Source organism: Python bivittatus, unplaced genomic scaffold (genome assembly GCF_059951505.1).
Source record: "Python bivittatus isolate LINGU-HERP-01145 unplaced genomic scaffold, Pbiv_v1 ctg000390_np1212, whole genome shotgun sequence".
NCBI lineage: Eukaryota > Metazoa > Chordata > Lepidosauria > Squamata > Pythonidae > Python > Python bivittatus.
The window spans coordinates 2,149,788-2,174,932 of record NW_028277070.1 but is presented as its reverse complement, the minus strand read 5'-3'; the positions used below and the strand labels follow the sequence as shown (position 1 = coordinate 2,174,932).

Sequence of the window (25,145 nt, the reverse complement as noted above, 5' to 3'; positions counted from 1 at the left end):
AGGGCCCCCCTCCCACCACCCGCAGCCACGATTTGCTCACTGTGGCTTACTGAATAGACCACAGCTGGCCAACCTTGGGCAAATTCATGCACAGCCTCCTCTCTATGGGGCGGATGTGTCCACCGGCCGCCGCTTGTCTTGCAACCTTCCCTGGCCTTGGACTGAAATAAAAGTTTGATCGATCCATCCTGTGCATCATTGTCTATCCACAGGGAGGGAGCCCAAGGACAGCTTTAGGGCTCTGCTCCATGAGGAGGACTTGCCCTCTCATCCCACCACCCGATGCTGGGTGTGGGCAGCGTAGGGCGTGTTGAAGTCTAGGGGGAGGCAGCCTGAATTTCCATGTCCCACGTCAGCAAAGTTGGGCCTGGTTCTTCTCCAGACCTGTCCTCCCGCCCCTCACTCTTCCTTTGGCTCCCACGGCCACTTTTCCCTTTTTAAGATGGAGTGGTCCAGCATCAGCTGGTCAAAGTAGAGGGTGCAAAGCCCTGAAACTGACCGGGCCTTCATGCCTGCAAAGGAAAGAAGTCCTCCCGCCTTCTTCTGCAACCTGCTAGGCCAGGAACCCTGCTCCACCCTGCCTCTTCTCACCTTACATTCTGAGTGTGGATTAGGGCCCTCCAAACACGCTTACCCAGGGCTGAAACACACTTACCCAGCCAGGAGAGGGCAGCCAAGAGATATAAAATCCCTAATGCTTGGCTGCCCTCTAGTGGCCGAAAGGCTGACCCACAGTTTCAAGGGATAAAACAAGGCAGAACAGGAGAGAAAACGGGGAAAAAACACAGCGCACGGAGTGACCAGAGCGTTGTGTCATTTAGGGAGGCTTTTCACAAGGGAATTCAGCCATCGCAGCCCTTGCAATGTTGTGCGTCGAAGTCGTACAGAGAGCGGCTCGGCACCAGCCCGTCCCGGGAGCACTGAAACGGCACCTTGTGGGGGCAGCAAGATTTGGGGAGGGGGCAAGATGTCCTGCAGGCACCAAACTGGGAGCCCAGCAAAGCAGCTGGGGGTAACTGTAGGCCGTACCGTACGGTTTTAAAAAACACTGCTTAAAAAACACAACCAGCACATTCGTGAAAAATTAGTGCGATGCCCTGAACCTTGTCAGCTGATGGACGTGCAATAGCAGGGCCAGATGAAGAAACGGTGGCCGCGCTCAGAGATAAGTGGAAATCGGCGTTCACAGAATTGTCAGATCTAAGGATTGGGACCCCGGGAGGTCTTCCAGTCCGACCCTTGCCCTAGGCAGGAATCCTCAGAGGAGTGCTCCTCAACCTTGGGCACTTTAAGATGTGTGGACTTCGACTCCCAGAATTCCCCAGCCAGCAAAGCTGGCTGGGGAATTCTGGGAGTCGAAGTCCACACATCTTAAAGTGCCCAAGGTTGAGGAACAGTGCCCCAGAGCATCCCAGACAAATCGCTGCCAATCTTTTCTTGGAAACCTCCATTGACGGAGCCCCCACGACTCCAGGAGGGAGGCTGTCCCGCCGCTGGCCAGGAAATTCCTCCTTATTTCAAGTTCCAACTTCCTTCTGTGAAGTGGTTTATGTCCTGCTCCAAGCACCACGGAGAACGAGCGGCTCACCAACGGCCCTGGACCTTCGTGCTTCACCCCCCGGGATCCCCAGCCAGACAGCAGGGCCTCTGCCACCCCACCCATCTGCAGAGCCTCCGGTGAGAGCAGCTGGCTTTGTTGATTCAATCGAACACGTCCATCTGGGTGGTGGGCAGAGACCTGCAAAACTCTTGGCCACCAACCAGGAGCAGGAACGTCTCCCCTTCTTTCAGGTGAGCTTTGAAAGAGGAGAGGGCTAGCTTCGCTTTGCAGTTGCCTTTTTCTTCAAAGGCAAAGCATCAGCAGCCCCAGAGAGGAAGAGGGGCTGGTGGCAGTGGGGCCTCCGTAGGTTCTCTCCAGGAGTTGAGGAAGGGCAGGGGAGGAACTTTGGGGAAGGGCTTACAGAGACCCCACTGTGGGAGCCAGAGTGTGGAAGCCACCACCACTTTGGAGGCAGAGTTGAGAAGATGATATGAAAGCTGGAAATAAATGCGTCTCCTAACAGTTCTGTCTTTTTCCAAGCTTCCTGAGAGAAGAAATATCTCGACTGCCCATCACAGCATTAAAACTCACAGGAAATCCCTGTGCAAGCCTCGCAAAAACCAACAGGAATTTCACCAGCGCTTGTGACCAAGGGCCTTTGAGTGGCACGGTGAAGGTGCTGGACTAGGAGCTGAGAGGCCCCAGATCGAGTCCCCCTCAGCCACAGGCTGGGTGACCTCGGCCAGTCCCTCTCTCCATATAAGGATCTGCCTGGTACAATGGCCACGGGCTCGAATGAGGGGGGAGATCTAACCCAGACCCCCCCCCCAGCCTTCTTGGCATTGATACCATCACTGTTGGCAGCCCCATCAGGTACACCAGGCCCAAAAAAGGCTAAAGGATCCACATCTAGATAGATCTTCTGAACCATATTTCAAGTGCTCATCAAACAGGAGGGAGCTGTCCAAGTTGGGGAGGGGGTGGTTTGCACCTTTGCAAGTAATCATAATCTAATCTGAGTCAGCAGTATGATGTGGTTGTTAAATGCAGGTCTAGGTTGCATCAATAGAAACCCAGGTTTGAAATCACCGGAATTAATTGTTCCGTTTCATTATGTCGGTCAGACCTCACCCGAGTTGCGTCCAGGCTGAGGAATAAATTTGAAGGCGGCCTCGGAAAAAGAGGAGCAGAATCAGAGGATGGGGGCACCTTCTTCAAATAGCTGAAATATGTACTGAAAAGAAAGTCAAGAACCGGTTTTCTATCATTCCTGGGTGCCAGGCAAGGAATGATGGATTAAGTGACAGGAAGGCGTATTCTGAAGGAAGGCCGGGGGTGGGGAGTTTGACTGTGGAACCGACAGCCACCCACTGGTGAGCCCCCTTACTGGGGGTGGACGGCCGCCCCTCTGGATGCTTCTGCGCTGAGCAGACGTCGGTCCAGGCCTCCTGGCCTCTTCTGATTCTGGGACCCCATCCGGGGATCCTTCACTGGTTTTGCAGCCCCTTTTTCTGGGCTGGGAGGAACTGCAGCAGAAGTTTTGGAACAATTTTGAAAACCTTCAGCTTGTTGAGTTCTGTAAAACCTGAAGGTTATACACATTTCACCATCAAGGAGTTCTTACAAACCAACTTTTTGCACACCTCCTCCTCCTCCGTGAAGCTTTTTAATGTTACCTCCTTTGGAAAAACAGAAGACTTGTTGCTCTGTGTTGAGCACCAGATTCCAGCATTTTTTATAATGTTTTTAAAAATTACTTTTTGTAGGAATGCATCTGGACTCCACAAAAGGGATCAGAGAGAGCAATTGAGAGGTCACCTTCTAATAAAAGGCTGTTTTGCAAATAGGTATGTGCCCAACAACTGTCAATCCTGGCCCACCCTCTCAACATTTCAAATATGTCCCCAGCCCCAAAAAGCTGGCTACCCCTGGTCTCTGGCTCTTTGAAATGCCACAAATAAGCACTCTGAGGGCATTTGGGAATGAAAAGTAGACCATCAATTAACGCCACTCTTCAAAGCCGTATTCCATATTTATCCAAGATACCAATGGTCATTTCTGAGACTGCTCTGATACTTTCCCATCAGCAAAGGGCAGATATAATTGTATTAATTATTACTATGTGTGTGTGTGTGTATGCAACATGTATTGCTATATATAAAGTGTGTATATATATAGTAAAATATTACTATATATATAGCAAAGAAAATAGAATAGCCCTCAAAGACTTTGCCCATATGATTGAACTGAACTGAAAGATGTAGAATCAAATGTTAAAATGTGAGCTTTGCACAGATTGGGACAAGGCCTTGCTTAACCAAAGCTCAAGGCACCCAGGTCACGTTGTCTCGCTTACTGTCGCCTTACAAAACTCCAGGGTGACTTATCTATGTCGTCCAGAGTCCCCCATTGGGGGGAGATGGGCGGGGGAGAAATTTAATAAATAAAATAAAATAAATCTGATCTAGCACGAGTCACAGGAGTGGACTGGGGCAAGTAAGAGACGTTGCATATTGAAGTCATGTAAGTCAGAGGCTGAATTTGATCTCTGTTTTGATTCGTACGTCCTCTGGCTTTGCCTGTGGGAAAGATCGGTTCAATTCACACGACACGGAAGCGGTGGTACGTCACGCGGGTTTAATTTTCCCTCCTGTGAACCAGCCATCGCGGCACTTCAGCTGCTGCTTGCTGCTTACCAGGCAGTCCAGACCACTCAACAATGGCTTCTTCACATATGTACAGAATTGTGCGCACCAGCCGTTCTTCTGGGAACTCTCGAGTCACAGCCGGAGGGGGTCCCCGGGGATGTGCAGAGTCCCCTCCCGACAGGAGGCAGCTCAAACCCTCCAGAGGTTTATCGCATAGGCCAGGGTTGCTCAACCTTGGCCACTTGAAGATGGGTGGACTGCAACGCCCAGAATTCCCCAGCTGGCTGGGGAATTCTGGGCGTTGCAGTCCACCCATCTTCAAGTGGCCAAGGTTGAGCAACCCTGGCATAGACAGTGTGAAGAGGAGCCTTCTGCACGTGCTCCGATGGTTAAGCTACCCCTGTTGCAGATGAGGGGGGAGTAGCGGCACCCCTTCACTAAACCCAGTTGTGCAGCATTCTCTCTCACACACACACACGCACACACCAGCATTTGCACCCCAATGTAACTGCCGCGCGCCAGCCTCGCTGCATCCGCGATTGAGCGCACCGGCGGGTCCCACCCTTATTCCGCCCAGAGGACCGGGACGGGCATCTCTCCCTCGAGGGCCCTCGCAGCGGGCAGGCGGGGGCGGCCCGGGCTTGGGCGCCTCGGAGGAGGGCCGCGCAGCCGGCAAGGCGCAGCCCCGGTGCCCACCGGGGGAGGGCAGTGCCCGCCCTCTGCCCGCGCTCCGAGGCGCCCGGGAAGAAGAAGGGCAGGGCCCTTCCGGGCGCGCCCCGCGAGGCCGGGAGGAGGAAGCCCCCTGCCCGCGCCCGCGCCCAGAGCCGCTGCCCTTCCGGCTCGGCTCGCGCTCTGCCCATGCTCAGACGCGCGCGGAGGGCGGGGCGGGCTCCCGGCTCGCGCGAGAAGCCGCCGCCGCCGCCGCGCTCCGCCCCGGCCGCCGCCGGCCATGGAGCGCTTCGGGGCGGCCTTCGCCTTCCAGGAGGCCGAGGCGGGCGGACCCCCGGGCGGGGCAGGCGGCGGCGGAGACCGCCCGGCGCGGCAGCAGGCGCGCCACTACCAGCTGCTCTCGGAGCTGCAGGCGCTGGTCAAGGAGCTGCCCAGGTGGGTGGGTGGGGGGGGGGCTCCGGGGAGGGGCGGGGCCGCGCCGGCGGGGGAGGCGGGGCTCCTCGCGTGCCGGAGGGAGGCGGCGGAGCAAGCGGAGGCGGCTTCGCGCAGGGCCAGCAGGACTCTCGCCCGGCAGCCTCCGCCCGGAGGTCGCTCCGCCTCGGCTTCAGGAGCCGGAGCCGCCTTCCGAGCAACGGCCTTGTGAGGTGGGCTAGGGTTAGGGCTAGGATGAGAGGTCGCTTCCAGGGTGAGGAGAGATGGCCCAGCGCCTTAACTCCTGTTCGTAACGCAGGAAGTCGGTGGGAGTAGGTGATGTTGGCAGGCCATGGGGTTAAGCCATGAGATGCGCCTGGTTTGGGGAGCACAGCAGGCGCGCTTTGCTAGCCCCGGTTGGGAGGTCCGCCTGTTATGGGAGCTCAGCCGTTCTCACTCAGGCCTCTGGAACGGAGGTGATGCATGTAAGCCCGGGTCTAACAAAGACCAGCCTAAACGCCCTTTTCCAGAAAGGCGTTTTTTTAGAGGTTTGGAAGTCACAGCTGGGAGGAGCAGGCCCGGACCCCAAAGTGGTTCAGGCAGAAGCCTCCCACCAGGGCTGTGCTCCACTCGTATGGGTACAGCGTGTTACGCCAGCACAGGAAAAGGCTCTGTTGACCAGCCAACTAGTAGTCTTCAAGCTTTTTGACCCAATGAGCAGGAATGCAGACGAATGGGGAGGTTATCCCGTTGCAACCAAACGCCTGATTTAAGGGGTGAAATTAGGGCGAGCCGCCTTGCGCTTGGGAGAAAGAAGCCAGCTTAGACAAAGCGATGCTGGCTTCCTCTGGTTCGGGCCCAGCTGCTCAGTCCTGGCTACCAGGCTGTTTCCTCCCCGCAGTTCTTCCCAGCAGAGGCTGTCCTACACCATCCTCAGCGACCTGGCCTTGGCGCTCCTGGACGGGACGGTCTTTGAGATCGTGCAGGGCCTGCTGGAGATCCAGCACCTGACGGAGCGGAACCTGTACAACCAGCGGCTCAAGCTGCAGACGGAGCATCGAGGCAAGGCAGCCACTCGCGCAAACGGGTCACGCCGGCCAAGCCATTGCACTCTCCGGTTAAGGGGCTGAGCCGTGGGCCAAAGCGTGGTTTTCCCCTTCTGCCTTTTTGCGAGTGAGAGGAGCTGGCAGAGGCCAGGACCAGGCGGCCCTAATTCGCCTGGGGAGAAGGGACGGAGGGGCTGCGCGATCTGGCAGATGTGTTCCTCACCACACACTTCAGCTGAAACCTCTTTGTGTCACTGTGGAAGGTTGTCTGACCAAATGCGTTTTGGCCTCTAAGCAAATACTCAGAGCTCAGGGATTTTTAGCATATTGGTTTTTATCTATATGGTTGGAAGGCTCAAGCCAACACAACACAATTGCTGTGTTTGCCTAATATGCTGTGCCAAAACGAATGCATCATATTAACACCTGGTCCTCACTTCCATCAACACAGCCAGCCATAAATTGCCCAACCCCATTTTAGCTTAAACTAACATGCTCTGCAAACTTGGTACATTCCTTAAAAATAAGCTGGCCTAAAATTGCATATAAATATAATAAAAGTCTTTGTTCAAAGGCTCCTAAAACTGGCTCAGCGCAACGGCTGGGTTTATGCAACAGGTTAACTCACAGTTAACTGAACCACAGTTGCACAACATACTGACTCTTAAACAAGTCAGCCACGTTTCAGTCCAGTATATTATGTGAACTCAGCCAGTGGACTGAAACTTAAAGAAACCAAAGGTAAAAATACAATTCTCTTGGGGCCAGGCCTGAGAAATACCCTTATGACTACATAGACCCTGTTTGGTATTTTCATTATGGCTGAAATGTTGAAAGATGTGTCATCGTCGATCATGGATCCTTTTATCAGAGAGATAAAAGAATCTGGAAGCGTTTAACCTTGAGAAGAGGAACCCGAGGGAGGATACAATGGCACTCCTCAAAGCTTTAAGAAGGTGTCACCCAAGTGAAGATCAAAGCATGCTTTATCAATCTGGATATGGGGGAATGGATTTATGTGACAGGAAGGCAGAGTCTGACTGAACATGAGAACAGCTTTGGAGGAGTGAGGGCAGTTGGGCTGGGAAATAAACTACCCAGGAGGCAGAGGGCTCGGTAGGTATTCGTCAAGGATGCCTTATTTGGCCTCCTGCGCTGGGCAGGGCTTGGACTTGATGGCTTCAGTGGTGACGCTCTGATGCCTCCTCCTGTCCAGCTGCTCTAGCTTCCTGTACGGTGTCACGGCACCCCACGAGGGTAGCAGAGAAGCCAACAGAGGCTGAACGTGTTGGGCAGGTGACGGGCTGCGTCTTGGTGAGCTCGCTCTGTTTTTCTCCTCCCACCAGCCCTCAAACAGGAGATGCTCCGTAAACACAAGGAAGACCAGCAGAGCTGCCAGGCTCACAACCTGCCCCTTCTGAAGGCCGCTCAGCAGCGAGAGCTGGAGGTAAGGGCCACGCTTGCGGAGGCAGGACAGGTCTGGAGGGGATGACCTTTCCCTCCTGGGCTTCAGCCCGGAGTGAGACAGACTTGCACAGGAGATGCTTTTGGCCAAAGTCCATAAGGGCAGCGTGGAGGCTTTACCGTGGAAGCCCTGTTGGCCTTCAAAATGGCATGTCTGCTCCCTAACTTAAAGGTGTTGGCTACTTCCTCCCCCCACCCCACTGTTAAAACACACACACAGTGCAAGCCAACATCTCTGGGTATGATAATATCCCTGGTTGCATACATGGAGACTTTTCCCTCCGTCCAGCGAAGACAGGCACAGGTGTGGCTCCAAGACCAGCCATAAATCTTCTCCCCTTGTGCCCCTTCCCCTTGCTAGTTTCTAATCCTCTTGTCTGATGAACAGCTTGTGGAGCTTACAACTCTTTTGGAAAACATCAGGAGGATGGTCTAAATCCAGATTCTGGATGTTTTGGCCCAGCAGATTTGTGGTTCCTTCTCCGTTTTACGTCCCTCTAAGGGTGAGAGAGGAGCCTTCTTCAGGTGTTCATGGAAGCGCCATAGACACAGCAGGCGCTCCTGGAAGGACTGGAGAGGAATTGCAACTATCTTGTGTTGAAATGATCTCAAGTCCTCTTTGCAATCAGAATACAGTCACACAGATCTCCATGGAGAGGTTGTGGGTGGGAGGGGGTGTGCACATTTCCTCCCGACTTCTACTTTTGGACGCCAGGAGAGGGTGGCAGGGCTGCTCTGAGGTCACCCTGTTCAGACAAACACTTATTGAATTAATCCATTTTTGGAGGCTGTACAGTATACAGTGGAGCATATATGAGCTGGGCTCACAGAATGATCAGTGGTAGCATTCACTAAGATTAGTGGGTTGTGTGTGAACACAACTGCTAGACCTTGAAGTGACCAGTTAAGCGCGCTGTAGGACCACAGCCTCCAAATTTCATCTCTGAATGGGAATTGAACTAAATCGGCCTTTTTAATGTAAGTTTTTGTTTGTTTTATTTATTAATCTATATATTGATTTATTAATCTCTATATCTCTTTATTTTTGTATATTGATTTATTAATAGATATGTTATAGTACAACCAAGAAAAGGAACAGAAGAAGAAATAAAAACAAAAAGAAAACAGAAAAGAGATTTACAAGTTATACAAAACTGAATAAGAATTTTCAAGTAATATCGGTTGGCTACTGCCTCCCATTTTATCAATTTAGCACTTCAGAATCATTATTAAAATCAAATCAGTATTCAGCAATAATCAAAGATAGCCAGTATAATACAAATCGTCAATCAGGAGGAACGACTAACAAGCGTTTCCGTTTAATTTATCCTTACTGTAGTGAATCGGGTATTGGGTATTTTGAAACCGAAATGTCAGATGCGGTACAAGTCCACACGCAGAAGTAATGGACATAAAGGGTTTCCAAGCCCAACTCCATTCCGTACCCGACTTGTTTTCAGCAAACTGGCATCTCTTGGCTGGTGCTCAACAGGCCAGCATTGAATAACGCCATGTTCTCCCGGGCTAGACTAAGATCAGCCTCTGTTTGGACGGGACACAAAGGCCTTAAAACAGGAGGGTCCGCAGGGCGTGCTCCGAAAATGTGAGATGGCAGCCACGATGCTGCAATTGAGCGGTACCGGTTTTTTATGGCACACAAAAAACCAGGCGGAGCTTCGATTGCACTGCCGTGGCCGCTGTCTTGACTTTTGGGATCACGCCCTGTGGACCACGCCCTGTCTTCAGTGTACAACACAGAGCAACCCTGGTGCGTGTGCCAGGCGCTTCCTGCCCTCTCAGCCCGTGGCTTGGGGCTTTGTTAGGAGGGCCAAATGCTGCGGACCGTGGTGGTTCTTCGGCCTTTCGGGTTTCTCGTTTGCTCAGGCCGTGGAGCAGCGAATTCATACCGAGCAACGGATGATGGACGAGAAGATCGTCTTGGAGCTGGATCAGAAAGTGGTGGACCAACAGAGCACCCTGGAGAAAGCCGGCGTCTCCGGCTTTTATATCACCACGAACCCTCAGGTCTGTTCAGGCCGGAAGCCTTCGCCAGCAAGGCCGGGGGCTGCGGATCGCCTGCCCCCCCCCGCCTGGTCTAGCAGTGAGGGGGCGCAAGAGTCCATCTCCCCGCTCCTGAGATCGGGGGTGGGGGCTCTAGCAGCCCACCCACTTTGACATAACCTGCCCCCGAGGGTCGGGCAGCCCCCACCTTATTGCCTTTTAGGAAGACAAGGAAACGGTGCTCTCCTGTGGGGCCTGCAGAAGGGCAGAACCTCCTTGTCCAGCAGCCACAGATGGTCCTGGGGAGGGGCTACGTTTTCATTTTGGGTACTGTAATTGTAAGCCACCTAAGGCTGGCAAGTCAGTGGCGTTCAGATGGTGGCAAATAAATTTAAAAAGAGCCCACCTGCTGCAGCCAGGGCACTTGGAGGCATCCAGCAATGGAGCCCAAGAGCGGAAGCTGGTTTCTAGATTTCTGCCTGCGGGTGGGTGTGGAGAGAGAGATACGTAGCTGCAGAAGGGGTGTGTGCGTAGACTTTCTCAAGGCGCAATAAAGAGTGCTTTCTTGATTATACTTCCGGCAGAACCTTTCCAAGATCACAATTTGCTTAGAAAAGTGACTTGCACGCAGTATCAGCTCTGGGGGTGGGAGAGAGAAGGGAAAACGGAGTTGGTGAAAGCCCCTGTGGATGTGGGCTGTGACCCACAAAAGGGGATGCGTAGCAGCCAGCCAGTCTGGGGCAGAGGAGACGTCTGGACTGGGAGTGGGAGATCCGGGTTCTGGTCCTCAGCCCCAGAAGTTCCCTGGGAATGTGGACCAGAACCAGAGTGGCACAGTGGGGAAGGTGCTGGACCAGAAGTGGGGACAGCCAGGGTCTAGTCCCCGTCAGCCATGGGAGCTCCCCGGGGGACTTTGGGGCCAGTCCCTCCCTCCCAATTCTTCCTACCTCACAAGACTGTTGTTGGAAAAAAGAGTAGAAGGGAGTGCCCTGGAGCCCTGCCTTGAACAGTTAATCAGTCGGTCAGCTGCATTCAAGGTACGCTCAAGGTCCCTTGTGCTCGGTGCCTTTTTGCCATCCTCTCTCTGTCAGCCCGTCGAGGTAGTCCAGACAAGAAGCACCAACCATGAGTACTAACACTACCTTTATTATAAGTTTAGAGTAACAGAATCTTGCAAGTCTGAAAGTACCCCTCCCGTCCCTCACTTTCACTCTCCCGAGAACTAGGGAGGGTCCCTTCGGACTCAGATTTCATTTATCAGACCTGGTCTGGGCTGCAGCCCTTCCTCCTGTCTCCCGAGGTCGTTCCCACGCACCGTTACCCGCTCCGCCTTCCTCTGCCTCATCTTCCTCCTTGCTGGGGCCACCTCTTGCCCCCAGAGCCCAAACCAGGGAGACGTTTAGAAACCTTCTAGGAGGCCACATTAACACAGCAATTTGGGCCCTCAGCAGGGAGACGGTTAAAGTTACCTCGGGGTTATGTTACCCCAGATGATTGGGGGGGCCGCTGCTTCCAGAGATGTGAATTGTCCCCATCCATTCCTGCTCATTTCCCGTTCCAGCCGAGCCTTCCTGGTCCCCTAGGTGAGCTTCCGCTCCATTGCTGGGGGGCAGGATACAGAAGTGGGCTGGCTTTGCCCCTGCTTCTTGCGAGATGTTACGTGGGTGGGTGGGTGGGTGGGTGGGTGAAAGGTGGTGGCTTGTTCTCTTTCCAGGTTACACACAAACTCCTGTTTCTCCCCCAGGAACTGACACTCCAGATGAATCTGCTAGAGCTGATCCGGAAGCTGCAGCAAAAGGAATGGCAGCCTAGGAAGCCTTGTCCTTGAGGGGGGGCACGGGAAGGCCTCCCGCCACACCTCGTATTGACCCATGTGGGTCTTGTGGAAAAGTTGACGATGCGGCTGGTTGTTTTTATGTAAGAGACTCGGCTTGCCCAAGAGCGAAACAGGGCAGGGCCTGGCAGCCCCGGGCTTTCTTACGGCACCTCCACACGAAGGAGTTCAGCTCGAGTTTGTGTTTGTTTATTGTCTCTCTCGGGAGGGGGGCCGTGGTTGTTTATTTCTAACTTTTGAGGGATTTCCAAAATATCTGAAGGTGGATATTTTGAAATTGTAATATAGAAAATACAGGCTGTCAAAAAGGCAATAAACGCAATTTATTCATTAGATTTTTATGGCCTCCCATCTCAGATGCATGGCTCTGGGCGGCTAACATTATTAAAAATGATAAAAACAGATACGGAAAATGCAGAGCGCATAGCAGCTGGGAAAAAAGTACGGAAGCAACTATCAAGCGTTCAGCCCAGCCAAGGAACGGGCTCTGTCACACACCCGGGGCCCCAGGCTTGAACCCACAGCCAAGTCTCCAAGGCCTTGCAATGTTCTGTTTTAGCATCTGTGCAAGTTTTCATCCTGGGGAAGGAGAACGAGTCCTGTGGATGGGGATGTTTGCCAAAATTTCATTTTATGATTAGGGAAAGAACTTAGGTATTTGAATATTGATGCCATTCTTCAACATCAAGGTTTCCCAGGGCAGCTTGCAAGGTATTGTGTTCTCCAGCCAGAGTAGCACAGAAGCATAAAAACATGCTAAAACAGCATTAGTAAACCCAACAAGGGAGGAAATAGAAGTCTTTAATCTAAGAAGCACTAAACTTCCCCAATCTGGTGCTCTCTTCGAGGTGCTAGAACTGCAACCCTCAGAATTCCCCAGATCAGCCTCTGAACCCCACAATTTTGATAAAACAAAAAATGAACATTAGTGCTGTATGCCAATAAAAATGAAACCGCCATTTTGGCATGATGAAATGCAGAAAAAGCCTTTGATATATTACAAATTAAGTTTTTGGAGCAAGTCATGAAGAAAAACTGATTTTTGGTAAAAATATTTCTTGGATAAAAAATGATTCTCTGAAATGATACTGAATATGTACCAGTGCGAGCCCAGCTTGAGAGTGAATATTTGGCGGCTTTAAAGCCTTGGCAAGCACTTAATTCCAATCAGAGTGGGAATTCCAAGATTTTTGAGCACCATGGATGTGGGCTTTCTGGGGAAGGAAATTAAAATTTGATGGGTTGAAAGTGATATAATTGGATAATAAGTACTGATACTTTTCAACCCTTTGAAAACTTACAAATATCATTTACCAAAAACAGCCCAAAAGCAATATATACACTGAAACTGTTCTTTATTTGGTCCAGGAACTTAGGCAGTAATGCAATAAATTTAGAATACAGAAATGATTACAGAATCAGCGGCCTTGGATTTTAAGAAACGTTAAGTGTTTCTTACGATTTTAAAACCAAGTTAGTCCAACAGAAAATTGTTTCTGGAACTGATTGCACTCCTCAACAGATGTTTTTAAAGTCGGTCATTATTCTTACACTGAGGATGTAACAAATTTGAACAGACGTGTGCATTTGCTTTGGTCCAGTCCACTGGAAATTCTTGTGTGGTTAGTGACGAGCTAGTTTTTGGGGAGGAAACTGTTTTAAAAATGTGAATATGTTGCTAAATTGCATTCCAAAATCTGGAATTCATCTGTCTGAAGAGCTTTGAATATATCGTGCCTGGACTTATGGAAAAAGTGATGGTGTAAGGACGGCAGGTTGGCCGAATGAGACTTGTCCACTCTCTGCCCCCGAATTGGCTCTGCATCACCGAAGAAACGCAAATAGACAAAACAGTTCCAGACAGCCTTGGTTTCATTTGCTATCCAGAAATGTTTGGTACCATAGCAAAATAGAGAAATGACGGTTCTACCATTACATTTTATTCTCTTGTTTAGGTCGTACTGTTATTTTAGAATAACAGTATTTATTTTACTGTGTCTTTGAGTCAGTGTTGACTCCTGGCAGCTGCCTGGACAAGTCCTTGCAATTTTCTTGGCAAAATTTCCGGAAGGGGCTTGTCCTGGCCGCCTCCTTCCTAGGATGGAGAGAGGGACCAGCCCAGGGTCCCCCAACTCACTTCGTGCCCAAGGTGGGAGTTGGACTCCCCGTCTGCCGGTTTCTGGCCTGGTGCCTTAACCAGCACACCACACAGGCTCTCTCGGTGCATTTGGTACACTTAAAATGAAGTGTGTAAGTTCTGTATCCAATTCCTGTTTGCACTTTTGATATTACTCATTCACCTATCTTGCAAGGACAGATGTAAAACCACTGTGTAAAACAAGGCTAAAATAACAAAAATACTGTAACAATAAGCAATGCAGACAATAAAATCGTCCTGTGCTGGGGAAAATAACCCCATACAGAAATTGCCGTATTTTTGCAGAGAAAGGTAACGCGCGGCGGCGGCGGCGGCGCTTCCTCGGGATCGCAGGCGCGCAGGGAGGCTCCGCCGGGCAGGGCGATCCGCGGCCCCTCCGCTCCTTTCCGGACGGGAAGCGTCTCCCCTAAGCAAGCGTCCCCCTCGGCGCGGGCCACGATCCGACGCGCTGAGCGGGAGCACCGGCTTGCCACCCGGGCCCCCTTCGCCGCGCAGACGGAAATGCCCCGGGACCAAACGCAGCGGGGCCCTCGAGGAGACCCCCGGCTCCAGGGTCCCAACGGGCAGGGGTGGCGCCAGCCGCCGCTGCAGCAGAGCTCTCCCTGCTGTAAGCGGCTTGCTTGCCCGGCCCCGCTCCCTACCCATGGGTGGCTCGACGCCGTCCTTCGGCCAGCCCGCGGGGCCTGGAGCCGCCTGCCTTGCGCTTCGGCGCGGGGCCACCGGCGCCCTCCTTCTCGGAAGGCCACGTCACCGGGGGCCTGCGGCGTGACTCCAACCCTCCCGGCTTAGTCCACAGGCCACGATGCGACAAGCCGTGGCTTAACGGACCCCTAACCACGACCCACCCCCCGGCCTGCCCTACCTGCTGGGGAGGGGAGGGGAGGGGAGGGGCGGCAGGCGGCGGCTCCTCGGCAGGCGGGAGGCCGCCTCCGGAGCGCTGCCCCCGCGCGCATCTGTCTGCGGCGGCCGCGCTCCCGCCTCCCCGCCCGCTTCCTCGGAAGGCGGTGACGCAGCAGCAGCGGCGGCGGCGGCGGCGGCAGCGGCCCCGCGCAGCAGCCTTCGGCCGCCCGGACAGGTAAGCCGGCAGCCGGGCGCAGCCCCGCGGGCGGAAGCGGGGCGGGTGGCCGGGCCAGGAGGCTCCCGTCCCCCGCAGGTGCCGCGGCTGCCGGGCGGGCCCCGCTCCGCCTTGGGGCGCCCGGGAGCTGTCCAGGCGGGGCCCGGGTGGGGAGCGCCCGCGGGGCGCAAGTGGGCGCCGGATGGATGGAGAGGCGCCCCCCGGCCGTCTTGCTCGGCGGCCGCTCTCCCCTCCCCTCCCCCCGCCAGCCCCCCTTTCCAAGTTCCGCTCCCCAGGGGTGGGGAGGGGAGGGGAGGGGAGGGGGAGGCAAGGGCCACGGCTGGCCGCAGGGCCAAACAGGCCTCTTCCAGACACGACCCGGGCCTCCCCTGAAGGGGGAGTTCCAAGGGTTCAGTGAGGCCATCCAGTCCCACCTGCTGGTCAGCCCGGGAATCTCGCTTAGAGCATCCCAGGCAGAGCCACGCTCAGTTGAGCCCCTGGGAGCCCACCCTTTCTCTGGGCTGCTGGTACCGCGCCAACGGCTCTGCAATACTTGGCGCCTTGGACGGGCAAAGGGGTGCCCGCCTCAGCCTGTGCCTCCTCAGAGCAAGTGTGTCTTTCTGGGATCACAAGGCAGCAGCAGAGGACAGCCAGACACCCCTGGCAAGATGCAGCTGCTTTCAGGAGTTCCAGACAGGTGCCAGGTAAGGACTGTGCCCGCTCAGAAGCCCTGGTCAGCCCTGTGGTAGGAGTCATGTTTTCCAAACGTCAGAATCTGCCTTTCTGACGTTTAAATCCACATCCTGCAGCCTGGAGCAGGAGAGAAGAAGTCTTGACCTTCTGCGTGACCCCTTTTGCAATATTTGAAGAAAGCAGTCCTCTCCCGCTTGAGATATCTTTTCGCAAGGCTGACCCCAACCACTTCCTAAGCCTTAGTTTCCAATCTCCCGATCATTCCAGTGTGTCTGCATCCTTCACAAGAGTGGCCAAGGATGGACTCAAGACACCTGGTTTCACAGCGCAGAATACGCTGGAATGGTTCTCTCTTGCAATTTGGAAACGAATTCCCGTTCCCAGATCACCCCCAAAAGACAAGAGTGGGACATGATGGTTTGATGTAGAAAATCCAGACTTGCACCCCATCCTGGTATCTGCGCGAGGTGCGGTCATCAGTGGCTTATCCTGCAGAGACCAGAGAGAGTCTCTCAGGAGCTTCACCCAGGAGAACTTGGGCAGACATCTTTCTCCTGGATTGCGCCCCACAGACTGCAGCGCCCGGTTAGAGCTCCTTTCTCTGCTGGGTTTGGCTGCCTGTAAAATCCACCACTGCAAAAGCGTGGAAGGCAGACACCCTCATCTCGTGCTTCTGCCATGACGAGATGCCAGCCGTGGGGAGGGAGCAAAGGGAGTCATAGGGGCTAGGTTCACACAACCCAATTCACTAGGGTCAAACAGGGTTGGGTGCAAAATGCACTGCTCCAGAGACCACTTCCTGTTCTGGAAGTTTTACTTCTGGAAACCGGTTAGGCCACCCCTGTTCCAGGAAGCCATCTGGAAGAAAGGTTCAGAAAGGTTCATCCCTGGAGGAATTCGTGTTTCTCCCGCTGCACTGAAGGGGGACGTTGCTTCAGGCAGGGGCTCTCTAGCAGCACAAGCGTGGCGGAAGAGCATCCGTGTTTCCAGCCGTGAAATGGCAGATGCTATGCATTGTCTTCCTGACACCACTTCAGCGCAGATAGAGTAGCAGCTATTTAGAGAATCTCTCAGTCTTGCTCTGATGTTAACAGGCACACTTCATTTGCCCGCTCTGTATCCAGAGGAAGAGCGCGGGCCCTTGCTTTTTTCTCCTTGCTGGCCCTCCTTATTTTTGCCTCTAGCAATGACTTAGGTTCTTTCTGATCCTGCAGTGACAGAATTTTCTTCCGCCTTTGGGGCCAGGAGAACGAGTTTGCTCTGCCTCTCGGTTGCTGAAGGAGGGGACATTCTGCCCCAAGATGGCAATCAGGCGGCTTCGTTCCGGAGACTTGGCCCGCTTTTGCCAAAAGCTCAACCGAGTGAAGACTCTGGAAGATGATCTAATGGAGACTTCCCTCAACCGATGCCTGACCACGGTTGATCTGGCACTGCTGGGCATTGGCGGGATGGTGGGCTCTGGCCTCTACGTGCTCACTGGCACTGTTGCTAAGGAGACAGCGGGACCGGCCATAGTGGTGTCCTTCATCATTGCGGGCGTTGCCTCTCTGCTGGCTGCCCTCTGCTATGCTGAGTTTGGTGCCCAGGTGCCCAAGACCGGCTCAGCGTACATGTTCACCTACGTCTCCGTGGGTGAGATCTGGGCCTTCCTCATAGGATGGAATGTCATTCTGGAATACATGATCGGGGGGGCAGCTGTTGCCAGAGCCTGGAGTGGCTACCTGGATTCCATTTTTGACCACAGGATCAAGAACTTCACAGAGGCCCATGTTGGCACCTGGCAGGTACCCTTCCTGGCCCATTATCCAGACTTCTTGGCATCTGGCATTGTACTCATAGCAACGGCCTTCATTTCCTTTGGTGCCCGATTCTCCTCTTGGCTCAACCATGTCTTCTCAGCCATCAGCATGGGAGTCATTCTCTTCATTCTGGTGATGGGATTCATCCTGGCCAGGCCCCAGAACTGGAGTGCCAGCGAAGGAGGATTTGCTCCTTATGGCATCTCGGGGATCATGGCTGGCTCAGCCACGTGCTTCTACGCCTTTGTGGGCTTTGATGTTATTGCCACGTCCAGCGAGGAGGCCCGGAACCCCGAAAAGGCCATTCCAAGAGCCATCGCCATCTCACTGAGCCTTGCCACTGGGGCATATATCCTTGTGTCCATGGTGTTGACGCTGATGGTGCCCTGGCATTCGTTGGACCCTGATTCAGCCTTGGCCGATGCCTTCTACCAGAGGGGTTATTCATGGGCTGGTTTCATTGTGGCCGCCGGTTCCATTTGTGGTAAGTCTAGGTCATAGACATCTTCTGCCTGGCACCTTTTGTGCCATTTCTGCCCCTCCCCTTTCCTCTCCCCTTCCTCCTAATGTGGTCTTACCAAAGCGGGCTTCTCCAGATGTGCTGGCACAGGACTCAGGAGCTGGTAGGAGAGACCATGACATGGTTCCCTTGCAGGACCAGGTCTGAGCACTGCCTGGGGTAGTTAGCCAAGACGAGAGGTGATGTAAAGGGGTGATATAACTATACCCAATTCTAAAGTGGGTAGGGTGATGGGACCTGTGGTTCCACACGGCTGGAAGGCCCCAGGTTGGAGAAGGCTGCCTGAATGCGAGGCCACTTAAAAACTACAGAAAGTGGGAAAGGGAAGATATGCAGCAATCAGTGAGATTATGCATGGTGTGAAAATGGGTTTCTGTCCCTTTCTTTCAAGTTAGCATTCAGAATTACCCGTTGCTGGGTGTTGCGGCATTCAGGTTTAAAAAAGGAAGTAAAGTGTAGAATTTGCTGCCGCAAATAAGGTTGGCAAATGCCACATAAGAGAATTGATGGCCTGGTGGACAGTCTTCTGCAGAAAAGGGGCTGAGGTCTGGCCTGATCCGCAGGCTGCATGCGCCTTCTCCGACACTCCCCAACCCCTCTCAGATGGCCCTCTCCAACCACAAGCCTTTTTCTTCTCTCCAGCCATGAACACAGTTCTCCTCAGCAACCTCTTCTCTCTGCCCCGGATCGTCTACGCCATGGCAGAGGATGGGCTCTTTTTCCAGGTGTTTGCCCACGTTCACCCCCGCACACAGGTCCCCCTGGTGGCTATTGTGGTGTTTGGCTTTCTCATGTCCGTCCTCTCCCTCATCTTTGACCTGGAAGCCCTGGTCCAGTTCCTGTCCATTGGCACGCTCCTGGCTTACACCTTTGTCGCAGCCAGCGTGATCATCTTGCGCTTCCAGCAAGCCAAGACCGAACCTCCTGACGCAGCGGGGAGGAGTGAGGGCGTCTCAGCACCCGCTGAGCCCGCGGGCACCACCGAACCAAAGGAATACGAGTCTTTCTCTGATAAGCTGCAGTTGGTGGGCAAAGATAAAGCAGGGAGCTTGCGTGAGCCAGGGCAGCTGAAGGCAGCCTTTGAGCCCTACTTGGACTTCCTCAGTGATTTCTACCCTGGCGAAGTGGTCACCGTGGCCGTGGTTGTCCTCATGGTGTCAGCCCTCTGCTTGTCATCCATCCTGGTGTTCGGGAAGAACCAGCTCCACCTGCCCACCTGGAGTTACACCTTGCTAATCCTCCTCTCCAGCCTGGCTTTTATCTGCAGCCTTCTCCTCCTCGGCGTTCATGAGCAAAAACCAACCACAAAGACATTCCAGGTAAGGCAGTGTTGTCCAAACTTGGCCACTTAAAGATGAGTGGACTTCAACTCCCAGAATTCCCCAGCCAGCCATGCTGGCTGGGGAATTCTGGGAGTTGAAGTCCGCTCATCTTAAAGTGGCCAAGTTTGGGCAACACTGAGGTAAGGGATGTGGGCTCAGCAGCTGCGGTGTTTTGATGCAGAGCAGATGGGGGTTCAACTGGGAGGCCAACACATCGCCTCCCCCAAACACAGCTGGGCCAGAGCAGGCTGCCTTTCAGACTGACCAGGTTGAATCTGGGCAAGGAAATGTCCTCTTAAATTGTGTTTTGGCCATCCAGCAGGGTCGGGGGACAAGTCCTCCAGGGTTTGGGAAAGTTTCCTGGCTGACTCTGCCCCTATACTAAGTAATATGGTTTGAGTCTAACATTGCATTGAGCCATGATTGACTGATTATCTGCCATCAAGTCGTTTTCAACTCCTAGCGACCACATAAGTAGATAGATTTTCTCCATGAAAATGTGGTAAACCACTGTAATGTGGTTTAATTTGGGGATGGCATGTTGTGTGAACACTGTGTCTACAGTGCAGCTTCAGTTTCCGCCCAAGTGGGTCCTTCAACACTTCCTTGGAGCTTCCCGCTGCTGCTTTTTGCAAAGAAGCTGTAAAGCAAGCATGGTTTTTATCTCTTTTGGGGAAGACAATCCCATTGTTTGCCAGACCACAATGGGCCAAATCCTGTGCCAAGAGCCCTTCGGGCGGCAAAGTGCTTTTGCACATCGGGTGAGAGCTGAGCACCAGCCCCCAGGTGTCGGTGTCTTCCATGCAGCCCTAACCAGCCTTCGGGCGGTCTCCCGCTCACGCTTCCTTTCCAGCTCCCCCTTGTGCCGCTGACTCCTGCCCTGAGTATTTTCATCAACCTCTTCCTGATGCTGAAGCTCAGCTACATGACCTGGCTGCGTTTCTCCATCTGGCTGGTAGCAGGTAAGTTCGAAGAGGGCTGCAAAAAGATACGCCCGGAATGGGGGTTGGAAGAAACATGAAGAGTTGGAGAAAGCATGGGGTGCAGACCTGGAGCCGGGGGGGTTGCATCCAAAGCAGGCCCTGCAGGGAGGTCAAAAAGGTTAAGGGGGCAGTCATGACCGTGCAATTGAAGCCCCACTCTTTTGTACATTAAAAAGGTGGGGCCTGGTCACCCAGTCCTGACCACCATCTTGACTTTTTGACGCCCACCCCCCGGTGCCCATGAGCACAGGTTCAGTCTATTCACCATCTCTAAGAGTTGGCAAGTTGCCTGTCTTGAGAGAAAGAAGGTGGGGAGTGGCCATTATTTGTAACCTGCCCAGTAACAATATTACTGAAACATTAACAAATGTCAAACATGTTAAAAAGAAGGAAAAACACCATTGCAGTTGGTTTAACAGCACTGGAAGCATAAATCCACCATTCTAGTGTAAAACAAACCTTTAGAATCAAACTGGAGACAAAAATATTACAGTGCTATGAAAGTATTTATAACTCTCCAAAGTTGGCAAATATTATCATTATTCAGATCCTCAGATATCATTTACTGAGGATGAAAAATGATTACACTATTACTGGTGACTGATGTAGCAATTGCAAGTAATGTTTTGAGATGTACAGGTAGTCCTCAGTTAACAACCGTAATCGGGACCAGGAACTCCATGTCTAAGCAACACAGTCATAAACCAAAAAAATCATGTGATCATGCCAATTTACAACAGCATTTCTGGCAGTTCTGGTTGCAGTTGTTTTAAGCGAATCACACACGGTTGTTAAGCATGATGTCACATGACTGTGACTTGCAACTTCCTGTCAGCTTCCCCACTGACTCCGCTTGTGGGAAGCCAGCAGTGAAGGTCACAAATGGCGAGCACATGACCATGGGACAATGCAACAGTAGTAAATGCATATCAGTTGCCAAGCACCCAAATCATGATCACGTAACCGTGGCAACACTGCAATGGCCACAACTTCAAGGACCAGCTGTAAATCTCCTCATTCAGTGCTGTCATAACTTCAAATAGTCACTGAATGAATGGATGCTAAGCAAGGACTACCTGTATTCAGATCAGCTCCCACCTTTGATAAAAGGTTCACTAGGGATTTCCATTACTTACTTCAATTACAGGAAGTCCTCACTTAACGACTGCCCTGTTTAGCAACCGTTTGAAATTACAATGGCACTGAAAAAGTAACTTTATGACTGGTCCTCGCACTTATGCCTGTCACGTCATCCACACGGTCATATGATCGAGAATGGGGTGCTTTGCAACCAGTGGGGGTTTATGATCATCGCAGCATCCCGCAGTCACATGTTCATCATTTGCACACTTCACAGCCAGCATCTGACGAGCAGAGTCAATCTGGCAGTAAAATTGCAAGTTGCGGTCACATGATGTCTCGCTTAAAGACCATGAGTGATTTGCTTAATGACTGCAGCAGAAGTGAGGTTGTAAGTCCATTGCAGTCATGTGTAAGTCTGTCATGGTCACCACATCATTTAGTGACAGTTGCTGGTCCCAGTTGTGGTCGTTAATCGAGGACTACCTGTACTCTTATTTACTTAAGAGATGAGGCACTTTTGCCTTCCAGCTGGAAACTGGGAAATGTACTTAGGCAACTGGACAATGTGGGTGATGGTTGCACACAGAGCTGATGTGTACTTGAACTCTTACAGGATTACAAAGATAAGGAAATGACCTGCGATAGTCATTACCCTAAGCTGATTTCCTTACCTGTAAATTGGTGAATAAACTAAAGTTGGCTGTATTTACATATCCTCCTAATCTGTAAACCACGATGTGCAAACCCCAGTGACCAGGTTCCCAAACACTATGCCAAAGGCAGGTAGAATTAGTCCCACATCCCAAACCACGCAGCCATCCCCAACTGTAACAGCCTTAGAGAAAATGTCAGAAAACGTACAGTATCTATGATGCTGCTGCTGACCTGGTGCTCCCGAGGAGACCCTCCGCCCTCTGGCAGCAGTCTTTTCCCTTCTGTGGGATTACAACTTCCATCATCCCTACCCTGCAACTGCCCAGATTGGGAAAAGCCGTAGATTTGGGGGCAAATACGTTTAACCATTTTAGGCAGCAGTTAGCTAAGGCAGAATATCGTTTCGTCTTCAGGCTCGGCCCCTTTCCTAAGGTCACATGATCACTGGGGCGCCAGCATCCCGGCTGCAGCAGCAGGGCCTCCCTTTATGTTGCCCACTCCTCAAAGCCTGGAGCACTTTCAGTGCTCGGGTCCTCTGGGCCACCTGCTTTGCTAAGAAGGAACGTTAGCAGTGAATTACCCAGATTGTTAAGCCAGGCGTTGTTTTAGTCCCCTTGACACCAAGAACTGAACGGGCTGGCAAAGAATGATGGTTCTGCAAGGTGAGATTGAAGGGGGCTCCCCCAGCTTCCGTGGGGCTCCTGAAGCTTGTCTCTACATGCGCCAGGCTGCCAAAACCCGAGGGAAGCGGTGCCTTTGGGGCTCCACGGCTGGGTCCAGGATGGGGGCTGATCTGGCTCTTCCCATTCGTCGTCACTCCAGGCCTGCTGGTCTACTTCAGCTACGGCATCTGGCACAGCAAAGAGAACCTGCGGGACCCCCCGGCCCAGGACGTGCGAGCCCGCTACGTGGTCTTCCCGAGCAGCAGCCTGGAGGAGACGGTGCAGGCGGTGCAGCCCAGGACGCAGCTGGCCCAGGGCTTGACGGAAACCAAGGAAGGCGGCGAAGGAGCCACGAGATGACGGGGGAAGGTCCAGCAGAGGCCAGCTTCCCTTTGCCCCCATCCAGCCCACTGCTCTCCAGTCTGGGCAGAGAAGGGCGCAGGCAGGAAAGTCTGGGGAGAAACAGACCTTCTACTGCCAAGGGGGCAGCTCCCACTGCTCCCCTCTGACTTGGCTCCACTTCTCTGGCTGGGAGCCCGAACCCGTCCTGTTGCCGGATGCCCTTGAGAAGCGGCCTCTTTGCTTGTGCCCCCGCATTGCAGCCGGGCTAAACCACCCTCTTCCAGCAACGGGGTCCCGTCCCCCCTTTGTGCCACCTACTTGCTCCATCCCCTTCCTCTCTGCCTTGCCCTCCAGGTGGCAGTCCCTGGCCTGCCATTTCGGGATCTTGATAATCAGCGGAGGAAGGCAGCGTCTATTATGGGCTGGCCCAGCTGTATCCTAGGAAGCTCCCCCTTTGGGCAGAGCTGTCAGAATGGTGGACTGACTCTGAGACAAGCTGACTTTCCAGTTTCCGTCTGTCCCAAACTCAGCGCCTGACCACTATCAAAGGCAACCCTGGCGGTCCTGAGATACTGCAGGGGTCTCTCTCTTGCATAGAGGCTGGGCTGTGGTGACCGTGCACACCCAGCTGACAGGGCATTCAAAGGTTTTGGCCGTCCTGAAACGAGCAGGCATTAAAACTATGGAATGCAAACTTGCTCTTACACATCCACAGCCCTGGCTCTTGGGTGCTCCTCAGATGCGAAAGGTACAACTTGGAGGTAGCGCAACAGACCGAGACTGAAGAGTAAGCAAGCGGGGGAGCAATTAGAGGCCACCAATTGCAGCAAGACGTTCTGCTGCTGTTGGTCATAGCAGGGGCAAACCAGGGGTGGTCAAAAAAGTCAAGATGTTAGCCACAACCACACAATAGGAGCCCCATCCTTCAGTTGCATCGTTGTGGCCATCTTGATGTTCTTGACACTCTCCTCCCCCTGCACAGCCCTGGAACAAACCTTTGCCTTGCCCTGATGTGGAGAGAAACAGTAAAGGGAGATGGATGGGAAAGAAGGCCAAGACTGGATTTCCCCAGAAATACAAGGCAGAGATGTTAGTAGGTGCACTAATCTTGTTTTTAAAATTATTCCTTGGGGTACAGAAGCTGGGAAAGAAGAGTGCTGCGTTCACACAACACACTTACCCAGTGACCAAATGAGCCCCTTGTCTTGGTTTGTCAAATACCTTGAATCAGAAGCTGACCCAATCATGGTTTTTGCACAACATGCTAAGCCACATGTCCACCAACACACACACACACACACACACACCGTTAAAATTCTCCCAGCTGAGCCTGTTGTGCAAACATAGCTTGTAACTGCCCTGGCTTGGCATGTTATGTGAACGCAACCTCTCAGGGCTGTTCTGTTCTTCCCACGTGTTGTGAGAATGCAAGAGGTTTTTAAAGGCCCTTTTTGGCCCTGGCACTCTTCTGGTTGGAAGTCAGACAGGACAATCCTTCAACCGCACTGTTTCAAAAGTGCGCTGTGGCTTCTGCCTTCCTCCTGCAGGGTTGAGAGGCTGCTGCCCTCCTGCACAGGCCCCCACACAAGAGAGCAGCAGAATTTGATCCCTGCGGGGTGCATGGAAGCACCAGCGCGGTGGGCCCTCTCAGTGAGAATGGGGCCTCCTCTAGGTCAACCCCCCCCTCTGCACTGAAGGAGGGGCTGGAGCAGGGTGGAAGCAAAATTTGGGGAAAGATGAAATGCCTCATAGGACTTCTGAAGGATGGGGGGGAGAAAGATATCAAATTTCATTTTTGGGGAACAATGTAGGGGGAGATCCTGCTTCCCTCCAGCCCCAAACAAAAAGCCTCTGTGCCCCCTTCCTCATTGAGGGATGGAGGCTCCCCAGGGTTTGTCCTGCATGGCAGCCCCACAGCCCCTTTTCCACTGCACACTTCCTCCACTTCCTGCTGCTCAACTGTAGCGCTCGGGGGGGGGGCGCCCTGGCCGCGTCTGTGTTTTCCTTCTGTGTGGTGACTTGTGCAATGGCATTTGGCCAAGAAGCCAACCAACGATAAAGATTTGTTTCTGCTGGGCCGTGAGTTGTCAAAGTGATGTTGTGCAGATTATTTCAGCCAGGAATTATTTCAGACGGTCTTCCCCCTTCAGGAATCCTACAGCCACACCCTAGAAGTTGTTCCCCAGTTGTAAATGATAAAAAGGGAATTACGTTAAATATAGGAGGAGGAGCTGTTAATTCCATTTACATTTCACCTCGCTT

At 53.0% G+C, this 25,145-nt stretch overlaps 2 protein-coding genes across 4 annotated transcripts; both read left to right on the top strand.

Moving 5' to 3' along the window:
* The first annotated feature begins 4,921 nt into the window (after positions 1–4,921).
* DGCR6 (DiGeorge syndrome critical region gene 6) lies at positions 4,922–11,948 on the top strand. 2 transcript variants are annotated; one of them, XM_088143840.1, is made up of 5 exons: positions 4,934–5,292; positions 6,170–6,330; positions 7,661–7,761; positions 9,663–9,803; positions 11,524–11,948. In XM_088143840.1, the coding sequence occupies exons 1-5, from the start codon at positions 5,138–5,140 to the stop codon at positions 11,605–11,607; spliced, it is 642 nt and encodes a 213-aa protein (XP_087999966.1). In that variant the 5' UTR covers positions 4,934–5,137; the 3' UTR covers positions 11,608–11,948. The 2 variants fall into 2 exon arrangements, with proteins under 2 accessions (XP_087999965.1, XP_087999966.1); XM_088143839.1 differs by lacking the exon at positions 11,524–11,948 and having other exon boundaries at positions 4,922–5,292; positions 8,846–9,802.
* A 2,446-nt stretch (positions 11,949–14,394) lies between these two features.
* SLC7A4 (solute carrier family 7 member 4) lies at positions 14,395–24,958 on the top strand. Of its 2 annotated transcripts, none has more exons than XM_088143838.1 (5): positions 14,395–14,846; positions 16,733–17,801; positions 18,480–19,156; positions 20,013–20,121; positions 22,702–24,958. In XM_088143838.1, exons 2-5 carry the CDS (start codon positions 16,820–16,822, stop codon positions 22,899–22,901), a joined length of 1,968 nt encoding a protein of 655 aa, XP_087999964.1. In that variant the 5' UTR covers positions 14,395–14,846; positions 16,733–16,819; the 3' UTR covers positions 22,902–24,958. The 2 variants fall into 2 exon arrangements, with proteins under 2 accessions (XP_087999964.1, XP_007430601.2); XM_007430539.3 differs by having other exon boundaries at positions 14,395–15,529.
* The last annotated feature ends 187 nt before the right edge of the window (positions 24,959–25,145 follow it).

Coding starts and splice junctions, on each gene's coding strand:
- DGCR6 (XM_088143839.1), top strand. CDS start 5,138: ATGGAGCGCTTCGGGGCGGCCTTCGCCTTCCAGGAGGCCGAGGCGGGC. Junction 5,293..6,169: donor CTGGTCAAGGAGCTGCCCAG/GTGGGTGGGTGG, acceptor TCCTCCCCGCAG/TTCTTCCCAGCAGAGGCTGT. Junction 7,762..8,845: donor CTCAGCAGCGAGAGCTGGAG/GTAAGGGCCACG, acceptor ATTTATTAATAG/ATATGTTATAGTACAACCAA.
- SLC7A4 (XM_088143838.1), top strand. CDS start 16,820: ATGGCAATCAGGCGGCTTCGTTCCGGAGACTTGGCCCGCTTTTGCCAA. Junction 17,802..18,479: donor GGCCGCCGGTTCCATTTGTG/GTAAGTCTAGGT, acceptor TCTTCTCTCCAG/CCATGAACACAGTTCTCCTC. Junction 20,122..22,701: donor CTCCATCTGGCTGGTAGCAG/GTAAGTTCGAAG, acceptor TCGTCACTCCAG/GCCTGCTGGTCTACTTCAGC.